The 22634-nt window shown below is 35.2% G+C and overlaps 2 protein-coding genes, 1 long non-coding RNA gene and 1 pseudogene across 5 annotated transcripts; 3 read left to right on the top strand and 1 right to left on the bottom strand.

The window, feature by feature from the left end:
- The first annotated feature begins 1749 nt into the window (after nucleotides 1-1749).
- On the top strand, nucleotides 1750-9843 carry LOC110730094 (tryptophan--tRNA ligase, chloroplastic/mitochondrial-like). 2 transcript variants are annotated; one of them, XM_021909864.1, is made up of 15 exons: nucleotides 1750-2173; nucleotides 2268-2378; nucleotides 4379-4469; nucleotides 4636-4677; nucleotides 5417-5506; nucleotides 5598-5720; nucleotides 6104-6175; nucleotides 6681-6793; nucleotides 6905-6926; nucleotides 7018-7083; nucleotides 7793-7849; nucleotides 8196-8242; nucleotides 8366-8447; nucleotides 9313-9402; nucleotides 9530-9843. In XM_021909864.1, the coding sequence occupies exons 1-15, from the start codon at nucleotides 2106-2108 to the stop codon at nucleotides 9662-9664; spliced, it is 1209 nt and encodes a 402-aa protein (XP_021765556.1). In that variant the 5' UTR covers nucleotides 1750-2105; the 3' UTR covers nucleotides 9665-9843. The 2 variants fall into 2 exon arrangements, with proteins under 2 accessions (XP_021765556.1, XP_021765557.1); XM_021909865.1 differs by having other exon boundaries at nucleotides 1756-2173; nucleotides 4382-4469.
- Nucleotides 9844-10018: 175 nt separating this feature from the next.
- Nucleotides 10019-13314, bottom strand: LOC110730093 (annotated as a pseudogene).
- A 2612-nt stretch (nucleotides 13315-15926) lies between these two features.
- On the top strand, nucleotides 15927-19724 carry LOC110730087. 2 transcript variants are annotated; one of them, XM_021909856.1, is made up of 4 exons: nucleotides 15927-16257; nucleotides 16655-16758; nucleotides 16860-16944; nucleotides 19368-19724. In XM_021909856.1, the coding sequence occupies exons 1-4, from the start codon at nucleotides 16045-16047 to the stop codon at nucleotides 19461-19463; spliced, it is 498 nt and encodes a 165-aa protein (XP_021765548.1). In that variant the 5' UTR covers nucleotides 15927-16044; the 3' UTR covers nucleotides 19464-19724. The 2 variants fall into 2 exon arrangements, with proteins under 2 accessions (XP_021765548.1, XP_021765547.1); XM_021909855.1 differs by having other exon boundaries at nucleotides 15928-16284.
- Nucleotides 19725-20161: 437 nt separating this feature from the next.
- On the top strand, nucleotides 20162-22634 carry LOC110730086. Its single transcript, XR_002512997.1, has 2 exons — nucleotides 20162-20392; nucleotides 21948-22634. It is a non-coding gene; the product is annotated as an uncharacterized LOC110730086 (long non-coding RNA).

The raw sequence follows: 22634 nt of genomic DNA, 5'->3' as shown, positions 1-22634 counted from the left end.
TATTGTGTTAATTATAAATATTCTAAAGAATCAATAAAATACTTATGCGTGATACTGTTTTATCATGGTCCAGAAGAACCATGATCAATGTATATAATTACATGTGCTATATAATTATTTCATACAAGATTGAAAAATCAACATTAATAATATCATAGGTTACCATATTATTATTAAGGAATGTTTAATCAAATTATAATGATCATCAATTTCGATTATTCACGACCTCCGGAAGAAGGCATAAGTACAATAGTTAAGGCAACTTTGAACAGAGATTTTGAATGAAATGTGGACAAACACATGTATTATGGTTATAGGTTTGGTGATATGAAGACTCACTTGTTTAAGTAAAAAAATTTGAAGATTTGGAAGACTCGAAATTAAAATCAAGGAATGATACTATTCTGCGTCATGTGTGAGGACACTCAACTATATTGGATTCATTGCATTAGAAGACCTCAAGCTATGTATTCATCAGGGGGAGAAATTACGCGCTGCACTCTTTTTCCCTTAACCATGGTTTTTGTCCCATATTGGGTTTTTCCTGGTAAGGTTTTTAACGAGGCAGCATTTCGAGCGTATTACGAAAAAAGTTGTACTCTTTTTTCCTTCATTAGGTTTTTATCCCACAGGGTTTTTCCTAATAAGGTTTTAATGAGACACAGTCTTCGATAATGGACATCCAAGGGGGAGTGTTATGAAATATTTGTGGATATCCATTATTCCGGAACAATCTAGATCTAGGGTTTATATTCTTATCCAATTAAATCCTAATATATTGTATGTATATATACACCTTATCATATGGAATAATATACACAGATTAATTCTATCTCAATCTCTCATCTTTTTCCCCATTATTTCACAACATATTATTATTATTATCATTTTACATCTAGTTGATACTACAAATTAATGAAATGTAATCACGCCATATGACAATTGGATAAAATTGAAATAATAGATCATTGTGAAATCTATTAGTGTGAGTTACATTTTTTTTTAAAAAAGGTCTTTAGTTAACAATGGGTAAAGACTTGAGAATTCACAAAAAGTCTGCTTACCTTTTAAATTGAAGTTTCATAAATCATACTCCATGTGTAAACTCTTTACTCACTCTTACTTCAATTCATGTGTTTATCCACAATGATTTTTGTAAATTGTTCAAACTCAAACTTATCTTTGAGAGGAATGATAGTTCCATGCTATTAGGAAATAACTACAACGATCAATTCTAGAATAAAGGTCCAATTCAACTAAGAACAATAAACAAAGTATAGGTCCAATTCATTTTAAATAAAGTACAGGTCAAATTCCAATTTTAATCAACTCAAATCAATTAGTATTAGTATAATGAAATTGTAAAAATGTAGTGCGAGTAACTTTTTAACAATGTGATTGGCGAGGAAAAGTAAGAAAAACTGTAGAATAGAAATCATAGATTTTCCCATGTTTGTTTAATAGGTGAGGAAATAATAAGAATATTTGCAAATTGCAGCCATTTAAAACTTGTATTTTGCAAATTGTAGCCATTTAAAAAATATGAGGCCATGTGGACGCATGTTTGCACAATTGCACATGTTAATGACCAAACATGTTAATGATCAACCTTAATCGGTATTTGTATGTTCAAAACTTCGAACTATCAAAGAAACACGAAACAAACAAAAAGCTAAAAGGAGCATATAAAGAAACCGCCACTGACGAGCTTTCACCGCCAACCAGTGAGCAATTTCAACCCAATCACGAAAAACCTTACATATTTAGGAAGCCGAAAATTCAGAAATAGTAAAGTGAATATCCGAAACAAGCCAACACATGTGTTCAAACTATAGAGTTTAAAATCTTCATAGTTCAAACTATAATTTAAAACTTAAATTAAAAAAAAAAAAATCAAACTCAAAAAATATGTAATTTATTTATTTATGCCATAAAATTGAGTTCATAATTGGATAAAGGAACACAAGTTGGGAGACACGATCGCAACAAACATTTAGTTGGCGCTTACAACTTGAGCCATCTACGCATCCTCCACGCCTATCCACGCCCACAATCCAATTTCGAAAGTCGAAAGTCGAAAGTCGAAAGGAAGAAGAAGAGAGACAATGAGCCGTTCTCTCCTCTCTCACCTCTTCGCACTTCCCAACTCCTCTCCTCGCTTCACTTCTTCACTGTATAATATTCTCTCTCCTCTTTCTCAAATTCTTTCTATTTTGATTTATTTTTGTAATTAATTTGTTTTTGTTTTTGTTTTTTGGTTGGGGCAGCTCTTATTCTGGTCCTAGTTTGAAGCGCAATTCTCAATGCACCTTCCGTTGTTTCTGTAGCGCCGTCGTTTCACAGCCTCAAACCTCGTCGCCTTCGCCGCCTCCGCTCAAGTAATCTCCGCCTTCCCTTTATCGATTTGTCATTAGAATTTTATTTATTGGAGCCGAATTGAACTGCGCTGAATATTTTATGATTAAAAGAAATTAAGAACGGAACTGAACTTATTGGAGCTGAACTCAACTAAAAATAAGCCGTAGAGAACAGGCCCTAATGTAGTTATAAAAGCATACTTTCCTTGTGCTGGTGCCATCATCGTAAGTAAGGTATTTAAGTAGGATGATGTTGTAGTTTATGGTGGACTTGTTTAACTCTTTGTTTGATTATATCTAGTGTATATTGAGGACCATATCGATGTCGATGTTAGTACTAGAGGGATCAAATTTAGGCAACTTCACCCCCAATACCCCATATAAACAAAATGCAATAGTTCCTCCTGACCGAGTAATTGTTAAACCATTATAAAACGGCCATCTATAAATTCACAAAAAATAACTTTGTAATTGTAACAAGTACATATTGTTCAAATATGAGCTGGTCTGTTGTAATCGATAGTTGATGAACATTGGAATTTATTTTGGTTTGTTGTTCCAAAGAATACTACAAAAAGGGGGGGTTAAATTGTAGTATGAGAATTTAGCCAAACTTTTTGCGGAATTAAAATGAAGTTAGCTAAAGGAACTGAAAGATTAACTAAAGGAACTAAAGAATGTAAGAGAGATTTTACGTGGAAAACTCCTTGGCCCTAACAAGGAGAAAAACCACGACCACTTGGGATTTTGGGAAAAAAAATCTTCACTATAATAGGGCAAATTATCCTATTACAAGCTAAAGACTCAAACTCAAGTTCCTCTACGAATTCGAGACCCTGAGGAACAAGTCACCCAACTTGTTACTCTTCTCTTCTCTTTCTCTCTTCTCACTTCTCTGTTCTCTCTTCTCTTTCTCTTCTCTTCCTCACTTCTCTTCCTCATACACAAACGTTCACTCGAACTTCCCCATTCCCCAAATTACAACTCGAAAGAAAAACAAACTCTAGTATAAGAACATTAAGAACACTCTAATGAACTTGTGTGGAATTGACACTTGACTCGATTTGAAGCTTGAAAACTTATGTGAGCAAGGGTGAGTTTTTCCAACAGAAATCAATGGTTATTTATAGATCAACAAATGCTTTGGAAAATTCTCTTTGTGCAGCAACACCATTACGCCACTACTCATACCCACTAAGAAGATCATGTTCCTAGAATTAAGGAACCATGAACTCCTCAATGTGCAAACCCATGACGACTGACATAGAACATGGGAGAGTAAGCCGTAAGTTTTGGAAAACATGGTGATTTTATTTTTTCAGAAGATATTTTCGAAAATAAGAAAATAAAATAAAATCTTTTTGCACAAGATATTTTCGGAATTCAGAATAAAATCCCTTTCAAAAGATAAACGTTTTAGAAAGCAACCGTTTTCCTAAAAACTAGCATGCACAATTTTATCTTTTTAGACCAATTCCACACAGATTTTTTCGAGTGCCATTTAATATCTTATACTTACATAAATCCTAAAATATAAAAATATATTTAGTCTTCATGTTTTCTCTGATGAAGCTTCTACTCCGAGGCTTCTGTTCCTTGGAAGGAACTTCTCTTCTCTGATGAGGCTTCTTCTCTGAATCTTCTGTTGTTGTTCCCTGGGGGAACCTTCTCTTCTCCAGTCTTCATTTCTGAAGCGCCAGTTCCTGTGAGGGAACTCTTCTATATGGTTAGCTCTGCTTCTGGCCTTCTTGTTCCTCATGGTATATTTACAAGACACTTCATTCTCCTAGTTTTTGTAACTGAGTACACACTTAAACAATCAAGCACTTATTAGTTAGTAAGTAAGTGAGGTTGTGTCATCATCAAAATCATTAAGTCCAACATGGTTTATTAGTGTTGCTCTTTCTAGGTTTATGGACTACTCTTGTGACTTCAATCTTCATGTGGTTGGTGTATAGACTATTGGATATTAGATTGAGTTCACATTAATTCATACTTCACCTAATGAACTTGTTGCACAGCAGGAAGCGAGTTGTCTCTGGAGTCCAGCCAACCGGAGCTCTACATCTAGGAAATTATCTTGGTGCCATAAAAAATTGGATTTCACTTCAGGTGGGTTTTGTCGATTCCATTTATTTATCTCTACATTTATTTTATTCTTTTTAATCCTTTGTTTGTTGTTATGGGCTAGCAAGCTCTTATTATTGTATGCCATTAGTTCTCAAGAGTAAAACAACGTGGTCCGACTCTTCTGACACTTTCCTGTTGTTATTTGCAGGACACTTATGAAACATTTTTCTTCATTGTTGATCTTCATGCGGTATATTTTCAGTACATTTCCTTATTGAAAGGGCAAATGATTAGCATTAGCATTTCAAGATGTAGTATATATCTTGTGCTTAGCATTATTTGTAGGGAAACACATTCTTCATTGATAAGCCATAGATAGCATGCATTTACCTGATTAGATTTCCCTAATACATCTGTTAATGATCTAAATACAAATTGGATTATGCAATTCAGCTTGTCTTTTCTTTATTGATGGATATCCTTGGTTCATAATTGAAACAAATATAGTTTTCAAGGTTTATCATTTGTGTGTTGGTTATGAATTTGGATTTACTGATTGGAATGTTTCATTCCTTTATGCTGTTTGCCCTTCTCTCTAAGGTTTATGTTGATCCTGATTGGGATGAAGCATTATTTTTGCTGATAATATATAGTTTTAGGGAAATGCTTGGAGCCATGTTTCCTCATTTTAAGCTTGCTAATGTGTTCAATTTCATCTCTCCAAAACTCGACAAATTTTATTAATTTTACATTCTATGATAAGTGATTTAGTTACAAAAAATAAAATTATGTTCTGTTATCATCCATTTTGAAACTAGTGACTTGGTCTATATTACTCTGATTAGTTGAAGTGTATTTTGGAAATATCATTCATTTTGATATGACTCCTAGATATTTGTTCAAAAGTGATTTTTTTCACACAAATTGGGCAGACACACTGATCCATCCAATATTGATTCTATTTGAGATTAGATTTCTTTAACTTACAGGTAACATTGCCCTATGAAACTAAGGATTTATCCAAAGCAACAAAGGATACAGCAGCTATTTATTTGGCATGTGGCGTTGACATTTCAAAGGTGAAGAACTAGTTCTAGACGCTAAAACTTTTGATTTAGTGCCCTATCTTTTATTAAGTTAAGAAACAGCTGCTCAAACTTGTGGACACAGGCTTCAGTTTTTGTACAATCTCATGTCCGAGCACATGCAGAACTTATGTGGTTGCTGAGTTCTACCACACCCATTGGCTGGCTTAATAGAATGATACAATTTAAGGAGAAATCACGTAAAGCGGTATACTTTCTCTTCCAAACTTTCTCTGTTCCTCTTTATTGGCATCTAGTGCAAGGTGCTGTATCCTTAAGCCCTCATCTTATGTAGTTAAACAATCTTGTGAACTAGGATAGTATTGACATTCATTAAGGTTACGAACTTTGAAACTTTGATACTCCATATAGTACCCTATTGTACAGTTGTGAAAGTATAAAATCCACTGATCTACATATAATAATGACTCAGGTTTTATACAATATCAGCTGCACAAATATGGTTTCTTAAGTATCTATTTTAAAAGCAACTAGAACAATTTTTTCATGTCTTCTCTGGTAACTGTTTCTCTTAATGATACTACTACGTTTGCTTGCTGTGATCTATTTGATTTTTTTTTTCCCCTGCAGGGTGATGAAAATGTTGGGGTTGCACTTTTGACGTATCCTGTTCTCATGGCTGCTGATATTTTATTATATCAGGTGAGGATTTTATATTTCTGTTTTTATATGTCAAGTTGAAATTCATTATAGTTTGTCTTCATGAAGAGTGTTTTGGGCATAACCAATGAAAGTGATTAGATCCATCCTTCAAGTTCCTCGCTAGTGGGCTAGATCTGCTTGGAGCTTTAACCTCCTACAGTCCTGTTCCTTAAACATGCATATACTAGCTCTTGGAATTGTTATGGGAACATAGAGGAGTCAGGAGGGTACCACACCAGGGCATGGGTGAATGATTTGGGTGATACTGCTAACTATATCCTAGTTTGTTGTAGTGTGCCTACATTTCATATGATTTAGGAAACTTTGATCTCAATAAGTGAATTTTCTCCACTGCCTCAGTTATGCTTTATGCTGAGTATTGCATTTGTGAACCTGATATATTATGTTAGTTTTCTCAAGTTCTTGTTATTTTACTTAGGACTTTAGTGTGTTCTATTAGCCTGAACTGGCATAATTCTTATGCTATGGCAGCCTACCTTTGCAGTCAGATTTTGTACCAGTTGGAGATGACCAGAAGCAACATCTTGAGTTGACAAGACAGCTAGCTGAGCGTGTGAATAATTTGTACGGAGGAAGGAAATGGAAGAAAATGGGAGGGTAAATATTTTTTTCATGATCACAACATCTTGCTGTGAAGTTTTGTAAATCATCTCTATTGAGTTGGTTAGTCCATTGACGTCTCACAAATCTTATATATTTTGGATGTAGGAGAGGGGGCTCAATCTTTAAGGTGAATGTTTGGTTAAATTCAAAGCTTCTTACTTCATTTGAATGTTTTGGTAGTTTATCATGCCATGTTGACATATAATTTTTTTGACCAGATACCTGAACCACTTATTCCACCAACTGGAGCTCGGGTGATGTCTTTGACAGATGGTCTTTCAAAGGTGATTGCTATTTGATTACAATTAGTCCTCCTGACTAGCTCTATCCTTGATTGCATTTTTTTGAAATTTAATCACAAGTTATTGGGATTGTGGGCGAGATGTGGCCAATTGCTTATGTCTTGCCAGCTTAAACATCTCTCTGTTCCTTTCTATCTCTTGTCTTCCTTTTTATAAGGTAATGACATCTCCAAATTTTCATAGCATAGATCAAATTAGCAGAGAATAAAGCCATACCATATTGTTTGTAATATACTAGCAAATTAGCAATATTTTTTCTGTTCTGTCTTTATTCATCTCAAAGATTCAGGTTTTCTTGTTCCATAGACAATTATTCTGAGATGATTTACTTGATTGGGTTTTTAAGAGGCTCCCCAGAAGCCTCCAAGGATTCCTATTACCTTCTTAATTAATAAGATAGATTCTAAAAGTGTACTTGTGTAGTTGTAATACATGAACTATTACAAATTTATTTCTTCTGCTAAGAGTTTCTACATTTTAGTAGTCTGAAAAGTCGTTGTTGTTAAAGAAAGATCCTCCTCTTGTCTTGTTGAAGCTATTCATTACATGTTTGGACTATTAATTCTCAACAAGATGTACAATCCATTAATGTTTGAGATTTTTATGTGTCATTTGTCTTATTGCTGCTGCTTATCTTTACTGGAATGCTGGAGCTTAATTGTTCTAATGAATTGTCTCTCTTGCTATGTAGATGTCTAAATCTGCTCCTTCTGATCAGTCTCGAATTAATCTGTTGGACCCAAAGGATGTGAGTATTGTTTATAATCTTGCCTACTCTGTGTTTACATGTTTCTTAATATGACTGTCTCAATTGTAGTTGATAATTGCTGAGTTAATATGTTCCGTGTTCCTACTCTGTGATACACATGTAATTTAAAATTTTGATGTCTCAAAGCAGTCCTTCCAATTGGAGGTTGGAATGCAATGTTTATCATTGATCTTTGTGCTATTTCATGTGACATAAAAATATATATGTAAACAATAAATTATATTATCTTGATTTTTTTTTTAAAATTATGCTTTTCTTCTCCCCCAGTATATGAAATTATCCTCTCATTCTCAATTTGACTTAACTCTCGTGTTCATACATGCAGGTTATTGCAAATAAGATCAAACGTTGCAAAACTGATTCATTTACATGGTATGTTTCTGCACATACCCATCCCCCCCCCCCCCCCCCAAAAAAAAAAAAAAAAAAAAAAGGGTTGAAGATGAATGCATTTTAGTGGCTTCTGTAAGTAAATTTTTTTCATTCCTAATGCAGGCTGGAATTTGACAACCCTGACAGACCTGAATGCAATAACCTTCTCTGCATTTATCAACTTGTATCAGGCAAAACAAAGGAGGTAATACAATAATCAATAGACCATCACAAATACAAAAATAGCGTATAAAGAGGACGAGGAGTTAGGTTACAGACATCAGCCTAAAATGTACCATGGACCATATTTGTCGTCTAGGCAGAGGTTTGGCAGGTGTTCTATCCATAAGGTGCAACGGGAAAAAAATCCAACCAGCACATGATCGTAACTGTGGGCCCTGTGGCTAACTCTAGTTTATCGTCATTTAATAATGTCTAGTTATTTTGTTGGTTATGCTCATCAAAAAAGAAAAGAGGATGAAAGACTGCTACCTAGGGCAGGGTAAGGGGATTTTAGATGTATGGAGTTTTCATTAGACCTGTGATTTAAATGCAAATCCTCAACTCTATAAATTAAAAGTCAAGGACAATTTAGTGGCACATTTGATCCTGGCCATATATTTTTTTAAATTTCGATATATTGGTTGTAAGTGGCTATTAATAAAGTAATTCTAATGAAGACTTTTTTGCCCAATGCCTAAAGTGATTTCTAGGACACTTCATTCCATATTAGATTCATGGGTTGTAAGTGTTGCTTTATTTTAGAAAATTCTAGGGTTTCTCCAACCAAACACCTGCTATGTCCACAACTTTCTAATATGACACAGATGGTGCAATGTTACTTCTTTAAGTTTGTGTTTGAACAGCAGCAGTTATAGGGAAGGGGAGGGGAGAAAAGGGGAGGAAATAGCTGGTAGCATTAGTCGCAACTTTGTTATATATTCATACTTTAAGCAGTCTCCATTGGTGTGCTTTTGTTAGACAGGTCTTGTGATACTATATATTCAATGTCAATGTTATCTGAAGTACACCAGCCCAGCTAATCTAATTGGTTTATTTTAATTTGGCAGGAGGTTGCCCAAGAATGTCAGAGTATGAGCTGGGGAACATTCAAACCACTTATTACAGACGCAGTAATTGATCATTTACAACCCATTCAGGTTAGTGTAGTTTAAATTATTTCCTTGTAAGAATAATTGGACAATATGGCAAGCTTGTTGGAGTGTTGGACTGTATGTGTTTATGAAGCCTTCATCATAAGGACTCATTTGCTTGTCACCATTCCAGGCACGTTATGAGGAAATCATGTCTGAGCCTAGTTATTTGGATGGAGTTCTAGCAGAGGGTGCAGCTAAAGCTACGGATATAGCAGATACTACTCTTAATAATGTCTACCAGGCGATGGGGTTTCTTCGAAGATGAGCTTAATTGGTGGTGCATGCAATTTTTTCCATGCAGCCTTTTCAGATGACATACTGTTTAATTGTAAATCAAATCTACTTGTTTTGGAACATTCATTAGGCTTTTATTTTTTGCTATCCCCATTAGTTTCTAAGGAAAAATTGCACTCGGTAGAAAATAGGAACTGGACTCATATTCAACCTCCGGCGCATTCATTCTTTTTACAACATTATAGAGTTTAGAATTTTAATAATTTATACATACAGCTTGAAGTGACATGACTCGTGCAATGTACGTCTGATTTAAAATACTGGTATGTTTAAATTTTAATGATGCTGAGAAAGAGTAAGTATAGCTTGTGGTATAACTTATAGAGCACATAGGGAGTGACTTGTATTCTACTCCCCTACTCTCAGAATCAGTTGTGACATTTTCTTAAAGTCTTGTAAGTTGTAACTAAGATAAACGACATATGTATGTCGTGACATGAATTTATGAATATCCTTTATAATAATTTTATTATTCCTGTATCTGTAATTCAAATGCTTATACAAATATCATTCATAAAGAAAAAATATTTTAGGAAAGGTGAAAAGTAATTGGAGTACATGAATGTAGACTTTGTTGATGGAGGGAACACTTTCTTGTTTTACGGATGAACTTAGACTTCTCTTCATTGACTAGATATATAAACATGCTAGATCAGAACAAGTTAATCAGTCTTGCTCTTGCAAGTTCCATACTGTGTTCAACGAAATCAACTCATAGTTTAGGTTCTCAATAATATCCTGTTCAAAGATGCATATCTAGCTTGAGCATTCTGCATCATATAGCCCCATCTGCTGGCAAACTTTAGCTTTCCATAATGATTTCTGTAATAGAAGGCAAAGGTGAAATGTCACAGTTTATCACAGCGGTCTTCAGACCTTTCTTCAGACCTTCAGGGCTGTCTTACCAGAAATCATGAATTTATCATGTCATCGCGATGAGCCTCTTCAATTGATATTTCTCTCACCAATTATCTAAGCTGAAGTTTTCCATTTGAGACCACAGTCCATACAATGATCAACCGTGAGGCAGAACACATACTTCGACAATCGAAGACATGATCACTACCCTACCCAAGGAATTAAAGCAAAGAAACTCCAAGTTTGTTATTGTGATTTGTGGATGTCATGCAAGTATTGCACACAGCCCACGCAACCCATACATGCCACCCTATTAATCCTCAAAAGGTTCCAACATTGTCCTCTTATATCCCAAGATCCTCAAGATAATCCTGGAAATGCATAGTGCAATGAGCTCTCAAGAGAACAAATTGAGTACATAAACCCCCCATAAAAGTCAACATGGTAGAGGTTTCAGAATCTTCTGCTTGTCTAACTTTGCATTGATGCTCCTTTCTGTTTATTATTCACTGTCCTGTTTCTTAATCTTGAACAGCCTCTTGCAAGGCAAATCCCTGTAGGCATGTACTTCAAGTTTCTGGAAGACACAACAAAACAGTGGTTTGCAGATATTCCTTATTCCATGTAAGACTCAACCATTGTTAAGGAACAAATAATCTTCTCTCTGTAAACAATCTATTGACTGGTTTGAGCATACTACATCTTCTTCCAGATTTGTAATGACAAATATATCCTTCAATAATTTGTATATCTCCTTGGATCGAGGATGGGAATCATCTGCAGCTGAAAATTCATGGAAGTCACCGTCCACCTCTATGAAGCTATGTCCCGGAGTCTTTCTAATACCTTTTCCTCTCATCATACTTCTAACATTCCTTACCTCACCCCATCTTTTCTCCGTAGCGCATAGATTTGCTAAAAGTACATAAGTACCACTATCTTCCGGATTTAGGTCTATCAACTTGTCAGCTGCAAATTTTCCAAGATCAGCATATCCATGCATCCTACATGCATTCAGCAAAGCACCCCATGCGGCTTCATCGGGTTCCATAGGCATTTTTCTGATCATGTCATACGCTTCTCCTATCAATCCAACACGGCCAAGTAAATCAATCATGCAGGCATAGTGTTCTGCTTTAGGCTCCAATCCAAATTTGTGCTGCATGCCAGCAAAGTGCTCCCGCCCTTTGGCAACTAAACCAGCATGACTACAAGCTGATAGAATGCCGATAAAAGTAATATGATCAGGCTTAATACACTGATCTTTCATTCTCTCAAACAGCATTAGAGCCATGTTAGCATTCCCATGATCTGCATACCCAATAATCAAGGAGTTCCATGATACCAAGTCTCTCTTTGGCATCTCATGAAACAGTTCCTCGGCCATATCAATCCTACCACACTTCGCATACATGTCTATCAACGCGTTTCCCACAGATACACCAAATTCAATTCGCTTCTGGTGTATATAATGGTGATGAATCCATTGCCCCAAATCCAGGCAACCTGATTGAGCACAAGCAGAAAGTACAGGCACCAAAGTAGCTTCCTCAATGGGAACCAAACCTCCCTTCACCATACCTTGAAACAAATCCAAGGCATCCTCCGGCTTATTATTCTGAGAATAACCAGCAATCATTGCATTCCAAGACACCACATTTTTCACAGGCATCTCATCAAAATACTTCCTAGCCATATCTAATTCACCCTGTTTTGCAAAACCATTTACCATACTAGTCCATGAGAATACATCCCTACACTCCATCTCTTCAAAAATTCTTCTCGCAGTCATTAAACAACCACACTTAACATACATATCTAACAAGGCATTCATCAGATTCAAAGTATACTTCACATCATATTTCTCTATATAACAGTGCATCCTCCTTCCCAAGTCCAAATCCCCCTTAAGAGCACACGCCGAGAGCAGTGTGATCATAGTAACTTCATTAGGCACTGTCTCACCACCACACACCATCAAATCAAAAACCCTCAAAGCTTCATCAGGAGAATCTCTCTGCACATAACCATCAATCATCGCGGTCCAAGTCACCACATCTTTCACAGGACAATCATCAAACACTTGGCGTGCACAACTCAAAAACCCACCATCAGCATAAAAATGAAGCAACCCATTTTGCACCAACACACTTGATTCAAAACCCACTTTACATATCCTACAATGAACTGCCCTACCCTCTCAAAACCCGAAAACAGTCCGAAAGCCTTAAGCGCGAAAACAAAGCTTCTCCCATCCATTTCAACCCCATCTCTAACCATTTTGCGGAAAATTGAAAGACCCATTAAAGGATTCTTAGCTCTAGAATAACCCCTAATCATGGTATTCCATATATAAACATTTGGATTTGATATATGATCAAAAATCAAACGAGCATAATTCATGTCACCATAATTAGAAAGAGCACAAAAAGCTATGATTCTACTTACAGGAAAGACATGAAAGATTAGACCTTTGCGCATCATTTGAGCTTGAATTTGCTTGAGTTCTGCCATGGAGGAGCAATTTTCCATTGAAATGAGAATTGGGTTTGTAATGTTGACGTTGCTGGTGCTTGTATTCCATCTGGGTAGAGTGGAAAATAGTTGGAATTTAGGAGAGAGAAAATTAGGGGAAATGAAGCAAGAATTTAGCAACAGAGGAATAACACCCAATTTTTTAATGTGATGGGAAATTGTCAAATTGGGAATCAGTATGCTACATTCAAGATTGCAACTTTGAAACAAATACACTCGTTCAATGAATTAAGTACTTGCATTTCTTCTTTCTTCTTCTTCATATTTGAAACTATTTCACTTTTCCTTTTTTTTTTCTTCTTCCTATTAAAACTAGTTTAATTAGATTAGTTAATGAGAACACAGTTGTGATCATTGTATGTACAATGTGTCCAGAAGAAATAAAACACTTAATAAAGTCGCAAAGAGTAATCAACAAAAAGAACCAAAAAGTATTCTTTGTGTTTCAAAATAAATGTCTCAATTTGATCAGCATATTTGTTTGAAGTTTCTGAACTTTGATCATTGATACAATATTCTTTTATCACAAAGTAATAAGTATAAATTACGAAGTATAAAAATTGTGCATTTGAAATGATTGTAACAAGTATTTACATGACTATATTTAGGTTATGTATAAAACACCAACTAACGTAGGTCAAAATAGGGCGGGAGAGAATATACTTGATGAAAATATACTCCGTAGTTACCAGGGGAATCACCGAACCTTAAATCTACTCCATAGCTTAATTTGCTATTTTTTCAACAAAGTATTAAGGTTGAAGTAGAGGCTCGAAAATAGGGGCATGATTGTTTGTTTGGAAGCCACTTCATGATGCAATCGGTGTGAAATACATGGTTGCAAATTGAACATGTATTATTATTTTTATGACTTGAAAGCCACTCGACTAACTCCCCTTGTTGCATCGACTCTATTGTTGGTTTAATCTTGAAAAAACTCTGATGTACGATATCTTTGAATTCCGGGCTACCTCGATGAGATGCATTCATATAATATGACCCAAGGACGTCGAAGTCATATATATCGAGGGCGGCTAATTCAGGGGTGTTGTCATCCATATCCATATTCACTGATTCATTATTGCCATTGTCATCACCATCGTCAATATTATCATTGCCATTGTCCTCAAACCAGCCTATAAGGAAAATCCGCAGCAACGATAACAGAAAAGGAGAAACAACTGTTGAAGTAATCCGAGATCTGTTGAGCAAGCAAATCTCTAAATTTGGAGTGTATAAATGGTGGTATTACTCGTTTAGCTAGATTATAAAAGGCGCCTTTAAAAATAGCAGACAATTTAAAAGGCGTAATCAAGGGTTGTACATTTAATGAACCCAAGCTTACGATGAACAATCCGCGGCATGCATAGGGTAGATCAGGGGATATATGATGGACTCAGAACACTCTTAAATCAAGAAGCTTTGCTCCGTATGACATGATCGTGATCGTGGAAACTAAAAACAAATAAACTTTTGGAGAATATGTGTGATTCTAAAATAAAAAATAAGCTTTGTCAAAAAAATAAAAATAAAAAAAATATATAGAGAGAGAGTTAGCGTAGACTTTAGGAAATTGTTTCAAAAATAAAAACAAAAGGTAGGATTAGGAAATAAGGAAAGTAGTTATTATTATTATTTTTTAAATCGGAGATTTAGATATGACTACTTTCTTTATATCTGGTTATTATTCTAAATTCTATCCTAATTCAGTAAAAATAATTTAAGTTCAGCAAATATAATTTTGTTTTAGTAAAAATAATTTCAGTTCAGCAAAAATAAGGTGAAATGAATGGCTTAACTATTTCACTTATTTTTCTTCTTATCAAAACTAGTTTAATTAGATGAGTTTAAGCTAATGAGAACATTGTTGTATCATTGTATGTACACTGTATTCGGGAGAAATAGCGCACTTATTAAAAGTTGCAAGGAGTATAGCAACAACATACAACAAAAGATAATACCCTCTATGTTTCATAATAAATGCCTCAATTTGACTAGCATATTTGTCAATGCTAAACTTTGATCATTAATACTATAATAATCAGACTAATAAGTACTCCCTCCGTCCCAAAAAGAACGACCCATTTGGCCAAAACTTTGTCCCAAAAAGAATGACCCATTTGCATTAAAACACCACCGATTTGCAACAATATTTGTGCAAAATTAGCTTTCCCATATAAAAATTTGATTTTTCATGTTATTTTATTACTTTCTCTCTCTATTTTTTTACAAATACTATGTAAATTTATTTTTCCAATATACTTTTACTTCTTTTTACTTAACTTCCTTAATACCCGCGTAATCAACCCAAATGGATCGTTCTTTTTGGGACGGAGGGAGTATAAATTATGAAGTATAAAAATTTGATATTTGAAAATTGAATTTTGAAGTGATTGTTATAAGTATTCACATGACTATATTTTTGCTTATGTATAAATACCAATGTAGGTCAAAATAGGGCAAGAAGGAATAATTCATGAAAATATAGATACTAGGGATATCACCGAACCTTAAATCTTTTCCGTAGCTTAATTTTTTATTTGAAAGGTAAGTTTAACTCATCCCTAAGTAAAGTTTGCTATTTTTTTAAATAAAAAATATGATAAGGCTAATTGGGCCTTGCCGAAAGCTCCTATCACTAGACACGTGGCTGACAATGCCTAGGGGTAAGGGAAGAGAGGCTCGAACCTCTCAGGCTCGCACCCGCAAGGATTCGAGGCGACCCCTGAGCCATTGCACCTGAAGGTCTTCCTCGGGTAGAGTTTGCTAATTGAACTTGGGTTAGAGCACCATATTACATAAAATATACAGGCCCATTTAAAACCCAGAAAGAACACACAAACCCAAACAGCCATAAGTCCATAACCAGCAAATTCAAGCACAAACCATCGATAGGTTTTAGCAGTGAGGAGAGAGAAAGTGTGCTGAAATACTGTAGGCAAACTAAGATCAATTACAATGCAGAGATGGTGTTCCAAGCTTCGAACTTTGGCTCATCTCCCAACAACAATTAGAGCTTCTTCTTCATCTTCTTCTTCTCTTTCAATTCATCGCTTTTACTACCAGTCTTCCTCCAATTTTCAGCGCCCATTTTCACCATTTTCAACAATTTCTTCCCAATTACACTCCCATTTTAATGCTCCTGCTTCTCTGCCGATTCCTACGAATGGGGTTTCCTTTTTGCTCTCTCCTCCTCCATTAAGTTTTTTTTTTTTTTTTTTTTTTTTTGGGGTTAATTTGTGATTTAGCTTGTTGATTTTGGGGAAGTTGTGATTTTTAAATGTTGGGGTTTTTATTTAATGTTTTATTTATTAATCTATGTTGAGGAATGATAGGAAATCCTATGTGGGGTTTTTGCAATTTTGATCTAAGACTAATTTTTGAGATGATTGATTGTGAATTGAGGGAAAGCACATGAAATTTGATGAGGGTTTTCTTTTAAATTGGTTTGTGTTTATGAATATTAAATTTTACATTTGAGAATCTTCTAGTTTTAATTATGCTTTCTTGTTAATGGATAAGAATTTGATTTGAGTTTTATTTGTATGTCATATTATGTGGAATATAGTATGTGCAAGTGAGGAGTTTTTCGGCTAAATCCAAGGAGAAGAAGTGGAAGAAGCTTACACCTGCTACTTCAAGAGTCAAGAAGATCAAGATTAAGGGTTATTCGTAGGTTAACCTTGTCTAGTGTTCTTTCTTGTTTTCCTTTTGTGGATAATATGTTTAAGATTATTGCAATGATGATTTATGAATGGTCTTGATTTGATTAGATCTTTCAAGAGAAGATTCAAGACTTTGAATGACGGGACAATAAGGCGATGGAGGGAAGGCAAGCGGCATAATGCACATTTGAAGGTATGGCTGTACCCTTATGGGTGGTTATTTGGTTAAGCTATTAACTTCAGCTTATATGCATAAGAAAATGAGCTTGATAATTGTGTGATGCAGCTCTATCTAATGTATGCCTCCCTGACTATGGGTTGTTCACAATTCGTAAAAATTTGTCGTCTATTTTTTTTATTGCTCGACAATTGTTGCTGAAAACTGATGTTGCTAGGCTTTTTTCATGTATTGAATAGAATTGTCAGCCGGCCCCATAGAGAACAAGATAGACTATAGAGAATTGTAGCCATTGAATAGGTATAGTAAATGTTTAGATTCGAATCCTTGGAAGTGAAATACACATGGTGTTTAAGAATAGAGGATTTAGAAGTACAGTTGTTGTAGCCTTATAAAGAAGAGACTTCTTGAGTTTAGGTAAGGCTCATAGATGATTCTAGATATGTCTTGCACAAAATGGACTGTATTCTAAAGCCAGAATAGGTTTGCCAATGTTTTCTTTTTTTTTTTTTTTAGCGATTGTGTAGGGAGTTGTGATCCAAGACTATTTAAGCCAGCCCTCGTACCTACTATCTAGGGTTTAAGCTTGTCATATGAACTTGATATATCTGCGAATGGACACAAATCAGTTGGTCCCAGTGCTATATACCAAGAACAAGTACTAGAAGCATAGACAGGGGACGATTGACTTTTCCAAAAATGGCTGAAAGGATCAATTTTAGTGGTCTCTTGTTGCCTGCTGTAAGATGCTCTTCGCAGGAAAAATATGATTTCAACGAAGTTCTATTTCCTAGCAAGTGTAACAACTGTTTGGTTGATTGTAGAAAGTAAGGCCTTCCCAAGAACTTCTAAGAGCTGGTAGTTCTTGTGTTATGTCAACCAACTTAGAGTTTTCCACTTCTTAGGAACTTGTACTTTCTGATTTATATTTTTTGTCAACCAAAACATGCACAGATTATATCACTGCTTGATACATGTGTTGCAGTGTATGGATATGTGAGGGAGGAAAGAGAAGTGGAATGATTTTAAAAGGGGATTTTGTGTTAATACTTTGTCAATGGCTCAATTGCTACTTACTGACAGGGAAAGCATCTGTTTGCACAATTATTTAATTTACAAGTATCAGATAACTGAACCAACATGGTTAGCCTATGAAAGGGGTCTCAAAGATATATAGAAGACTATGTATGAAAATAATGATATACTCTCTTTATCCTCTAGTCGATGACAGAGAGTGAAATTCTCAATTTTGAATTTTGATATCTACTCTGTAGCGCACAACCTGTATCTTAATCCTGAACAAGCTCTGCATAGTGCATCTATGTTTTAAGCTAGACTCTAGCTGGGTACTAAGATTTGTATGTATGCAGTTCAAGCATGCAAGTCCATGTAAGATCCCCCCCCTCTCTCTCTCTCTCTCTCTCTCTCTCTTCTCTTGAGATTTGAAATTGATTTTTTTCGACTTTTTTCTGCTAAGGTTTTGTTTCTCTTAAATTAATGCTTTTATTTAGAAAGTCTTTTAAGTGGGAAAGCCTTGACATTATAAAAATGCTTCAATATGCTTTCAGCTGGATCATTCGACTGAGAGTAGCTGATTCTTGATTAGACTATTAGGTTTTAGTTTTTGCAGCTGAATCGTTATTAAGTTTCTACTTTTTGAAGAATGATTCATCAAGCCTTGGTCTTGGCAATCGTCATACGATAAATTGGGAGAAAACTGGGAAGTGTCATAACTGCAATAGTTTGATTGCATTTTCTTTCTCTAATGCTTTTATGACTTCTTTCTTTGGTTCTCATGAGGGTTGTCAACCATAAAGATCAGCTAAACATTTTGCCTATTTCCTGGCCAGGTTTCTTTTTGCGAATTGACTACTAGGATAGATTATTTTGCTGGTCCACTATCCTAAACAGAAGTCTATCTTATGTTATGGATTAAGCCTAGACAGCTAAACTTGGGGTATTACTGCTTGGTTGCTTGGTAGCAAATGGTGGTAATATTATGAGCTCTTACTTTAGCCATTTTACTCTCGATCTTTCTAACCTGGAATGTCGATTAATAAGTTGGAAAAAAAAATGAAAAGAAAAAGAAAAGCAAATCCTTTCTCACATCACCATATGCACTTTGGGCTCTAGTTTTTCTTACTACATTTTCATTCTTAATCACATCAACTGTTTTTGCAGTACAATTTTAACAAGTCCTAATAATTTTTCTCTTGCCGTTCACTTTCATTTTTCCTAGTATTTAAAGCTAACAAGATTTATTAGGATGGATAGGCTAAAGAGTAAGAAAAAATATGCTAATTCTGAAATAGTTTGTATTTTATGATCCACTTTGTAGTCATTCACTATTACCTATTCTGCAATTTTGAGCTGTTGCATGTAGTAGTTATATAATCTGAATACAAAACATACTTAAATGAGTTTCTTGCTTAATGCAGTCAAAGAAGTCCAAGAGAAGACTCAGAAAACCCGAGATTGTGCCTGCAGCTTATGCAAAAGTCATGAAGAAGCTGAACTTTTGTTCAAATTTCTGAATCAATCAAGCGAAAAAAAGAGTTTTTGTTAACCACTGCCTTCTTTTTTGGTGATGAAGTTCCCCTTCAGGCTTCAATATTGGATTTTACGCATTTCTTCCATATCAAAGATCCTAGTTGCTCTTGTCCCGTTAGACACCATTTACCTTTGCTGCTATTGATTTATGCATGAACTATAAACCTACATAGAATCTTGGAATGTATTTATGTCTTGTTGCAAATTACAATTCCTACCTAATAAGAACACTTTTTTCCGAGACATTTGTTTGTTGTCTTGATTTTTTTTTTTTTTTTCCTTTTTTCAAATTGTTTTATATCTTTGGTTCCCCTCTCATCTTAATCCTCTGACTGAAAATATCATGAATCAAATAATAAATTGGCTCGAAAATGACCCGTATGCGCAATGGGTACGATTATGACTTCTATCATCTTCCGTTATTGCAAGTGTTCAAAGGTATCAATATGATACTATCCACTCTTGCAACTTCTGCAAGTGTACAAGCTTACAAAGATAAAGTAGAGGTGATCAACTCCAATTCGGCTTAAAAATAGGACGGGTTTCAGCATAGCTAAAAACACTATAAACCTAAATACGGGCCCGAAAGCCCACTACTTTTTTTGTGGATTTGGACACGAAATACTTACAATACAGCTCAAGCTCGAACTTCTGGTGAGCTCTAAGTTAAAGGTAGGCCTACATAAGTAGATTCCGTACATCACTTGACCTAATTTCAGATTAACCCTAAACTATTAATGCCAAATTATACCAATTACCTCCAAAATTCCTTGAAAAATTTCCCCAAAATTGAACTCAAGCAAGTAAACTAGCTATGTCAATATTGCAGAAGATTGAAAGTGCATCTGATTCATCCAACACCGTGACTCTTCCAGACCATCTCGTAATTGATCATATTCTCCCAAGACTTCCGGTAAAAACCCTAATTCGCTTCAAATCAGTTTCCAAATTATGGCTTTCTACAATTTCTAATCGTCAATTTGCTGAATCTCATCTCAATTTTTCTTCATCATCTTCCTACGGTCAATTCATATTATTAATTAGAATTAATCGTGAATCATTCAAATTATTGTTATTGCCTTACGATGAGTTCAATAATCTGAAAAGCCCTTTAGATTTAGGTTCTTCTCTATGTTTTAGTCGAAATTTGCGGGATTTTGATATTGTGGGTAGTTCTAATGGCCTTGTTAATTTGTTATGCTCGAGGAACACGAAAAGGCCTGTTCTTCATTTTCAGTGTGTAATCCTGCTACAAAAGAGTATTGCGAGATTAATAATCCTGATTGTCAACAAGGCTTTTCGCGTCAATGTTGGTTCACAAATATTTAATAACATCCGAATTAGTGTAAATCGGGTTGGGCAACTTTAATTTTCTCTCTCTTACTTCAACTCTAAGCAATGGAGTCACTACCGAAATCAGTCGTACCACCGCCGAATCAGCCACACCACTGCCACCACCACCTCAAACTCCCACACAACTCTACTACAATAGGAGTAATGAATTAACCTTCCCGTCATCAATGGCGGAGCTTAAGAATCAAAGCTTAAACATAATATTTTGCTTTTATGCATCAGGTTCTTCAACATTAACATTATCAAGCATAGTAACATGCACATGCAATTCATTTTTGTTGATTTCTGATGTTGATCTTTATTATTTTGATTTGTTTGAGTGATTGTACTGTTTTTCAATGACTATTGTTAATTTTGTGTTTATTTAATACTCTGTTTTTGTGAAAAAAAAAAAAAAAAAAAAACATTTTGTGAAAAAAAAAAAGGTAATTTTTATGAAAAAAAGTCACTTTTATGAAAAAAAGGGGTCACTTTTGTGAAAATATGGTCACTTTTGTTAAAAAACAAAGGGGTCACTTTTGTGAAAATATGGGTCACTATTGTAAAGAAAAAGGGTCACTTTTGTAAAGAAAAAGGGTCACGTTTCGCGAAAATGTTCGATGTACAATAAAATTATTGTAAATTATTGTAAACCGGGGGCATGCAAAAGTTTTTGATGTTGGTTTGGCTACATACCGTCTATAGACGACTACAGGATTGTCGCTTCGTTTAATTTTTACAGTTGCAATGATCGGTTTTATGACTATCGTCAATGTTATTATGTGTTTTCTTTGAGGATTGGGAAGTGGAAAATTATTGATGGTCTTGGTGAGAATCCCTATCGTGTGTATGGTAGATTGGTTAACGCGACAATGGTTATTGATGATGTTTTGTATTGGTCTTTTCAAAAATATTGCTATGCGGGGATACCTGATCGCATTATTGGTTTTGATTTAGCTAATGAGCAATTGAAAGTAGTTCCATTGATGGATTGGTTGAATCAGTATGATGTTGCAAATTTTTTTTGTAATGAAAGTCATTGCTTTGTTATTCTGGTCAAATGCTTGATGTTTGGACGTTGAGTAAACATGATGATTGGAGTTCTTCGGAGAAATTGATTTATTTTCATGATGAAGGCAAGAAGATTATTTTCACTGTCACTTCCACCGGAAAGCTCTTGTTGGGACACTTGAAAGTTGATAGCCAGCAGTTTACGATAATTGGCTCTACTAAGGATACTCGAGAACTATCCCAAAGAGATGCTTACATTACAAAGGAAAGAATATGATAGAGTATATAACATATCCCTGGGCCTCAACCATCAGCTTAAGCTTTTGGTTGAGTTGGTCCTCTAACATGGTATTAGAGCCAACGTGACATAGAGGTCACGGGTTCGAATCTCATCCACCCCTCCTTTAAAGTGGAATTAATTTGCGCCGGGTATGAGAGGGTCTGTGCTGCATCCACATTTCAAGCCCAAAGGGCCTTTCATGTGAGGGGGAGTGATAGAGTATATAACATATTCCTAAGCCTCAACCATCAGCTTAAGCTTTAGTATGGCCAGCTCATGTCAATGTTGGTTATTAATCCCCTCCCCCCTAGTAATGTTGCTACTCTATTGTCTCGGATGTAGTTCATGTATAAATTCACTCCTATTACTGTGTACTTGTGTAGCTGGTCAGTCGACGAGTGGGTGTTTGATTATGCAGCCTGTTAGACCTTACAAGCTTGCAAAAGCAGATACTGTGTATGTAATTGGGTCATGAGTGTAATATTGACGCTTGACCGGACCATCATTATTAGCTTGAAATTTCTCGATTGCT

This window comes from Chenopodium quinoa, unplaced genomic scaffold (assembly GCF_001683475.1).
Source record: "Chenopodium quinoa cultivar QQ74 unplaced genomic scaffold, ASM168347v1, whole genome shotgun sequence".
Lineage (NCBI taxonomy): Eukaryota > Viridiplantae > Streptophyta > Magnoliopsida > Caryophyllales > Amaranthaceae > Chenopodium > Chenopodium quinoa.
Note: the sequence above shows the minus strand (reverse complement) of the source record. Positions and strands in the feature narration are given on the sequence as shown.

Bases quoted from the DNA above. Each gene is read 5' to 3' on its own strand.
- LOC110730094 (XM_021909864.1), top strand. From the start codon at position 2,106: ATGAGCCGTTCTCTCCTCTCTCACCTCTTCGCACTTCCCAACTCCTCT. The intron at 4,470-4,635 runs GTGGGTTTTGTC...TGTTATTTGCAG, and splicing joins AAAATTGGATTTCACTTCAG to GACACTTATGAAACATTTTT. The intron at 6,794-6,904 runs GTAAATATTTTT...TTTTGGATGTAG, and splicing joins AAATGGAAGAAAATGGGAGG to GAGAGGGGGCTCAATCTTTA.
- LOC110730087 (XM_021909855.1), top strand. From the start codon at position 16,045: ATGCAGAGATGGTGTTCCAAGCTTCGAACTTTGGCTCATCTCCCAACA. The intron at 16,285-16,654 runs TTAAGTTTTTTT...TGTGGAATATAG, and splicing joins TTTTGCTCTCTCCTCCTCCA to TATGTGCAAGTGAGGAGTTT. The intron at 16,759-16,859 runs GTAGGTTAACCT...TGATTTGATTAG, and splicing joins ATCAAGATTAAGGGTTATTC to ATCTTTCAAGAGAAGATTCA.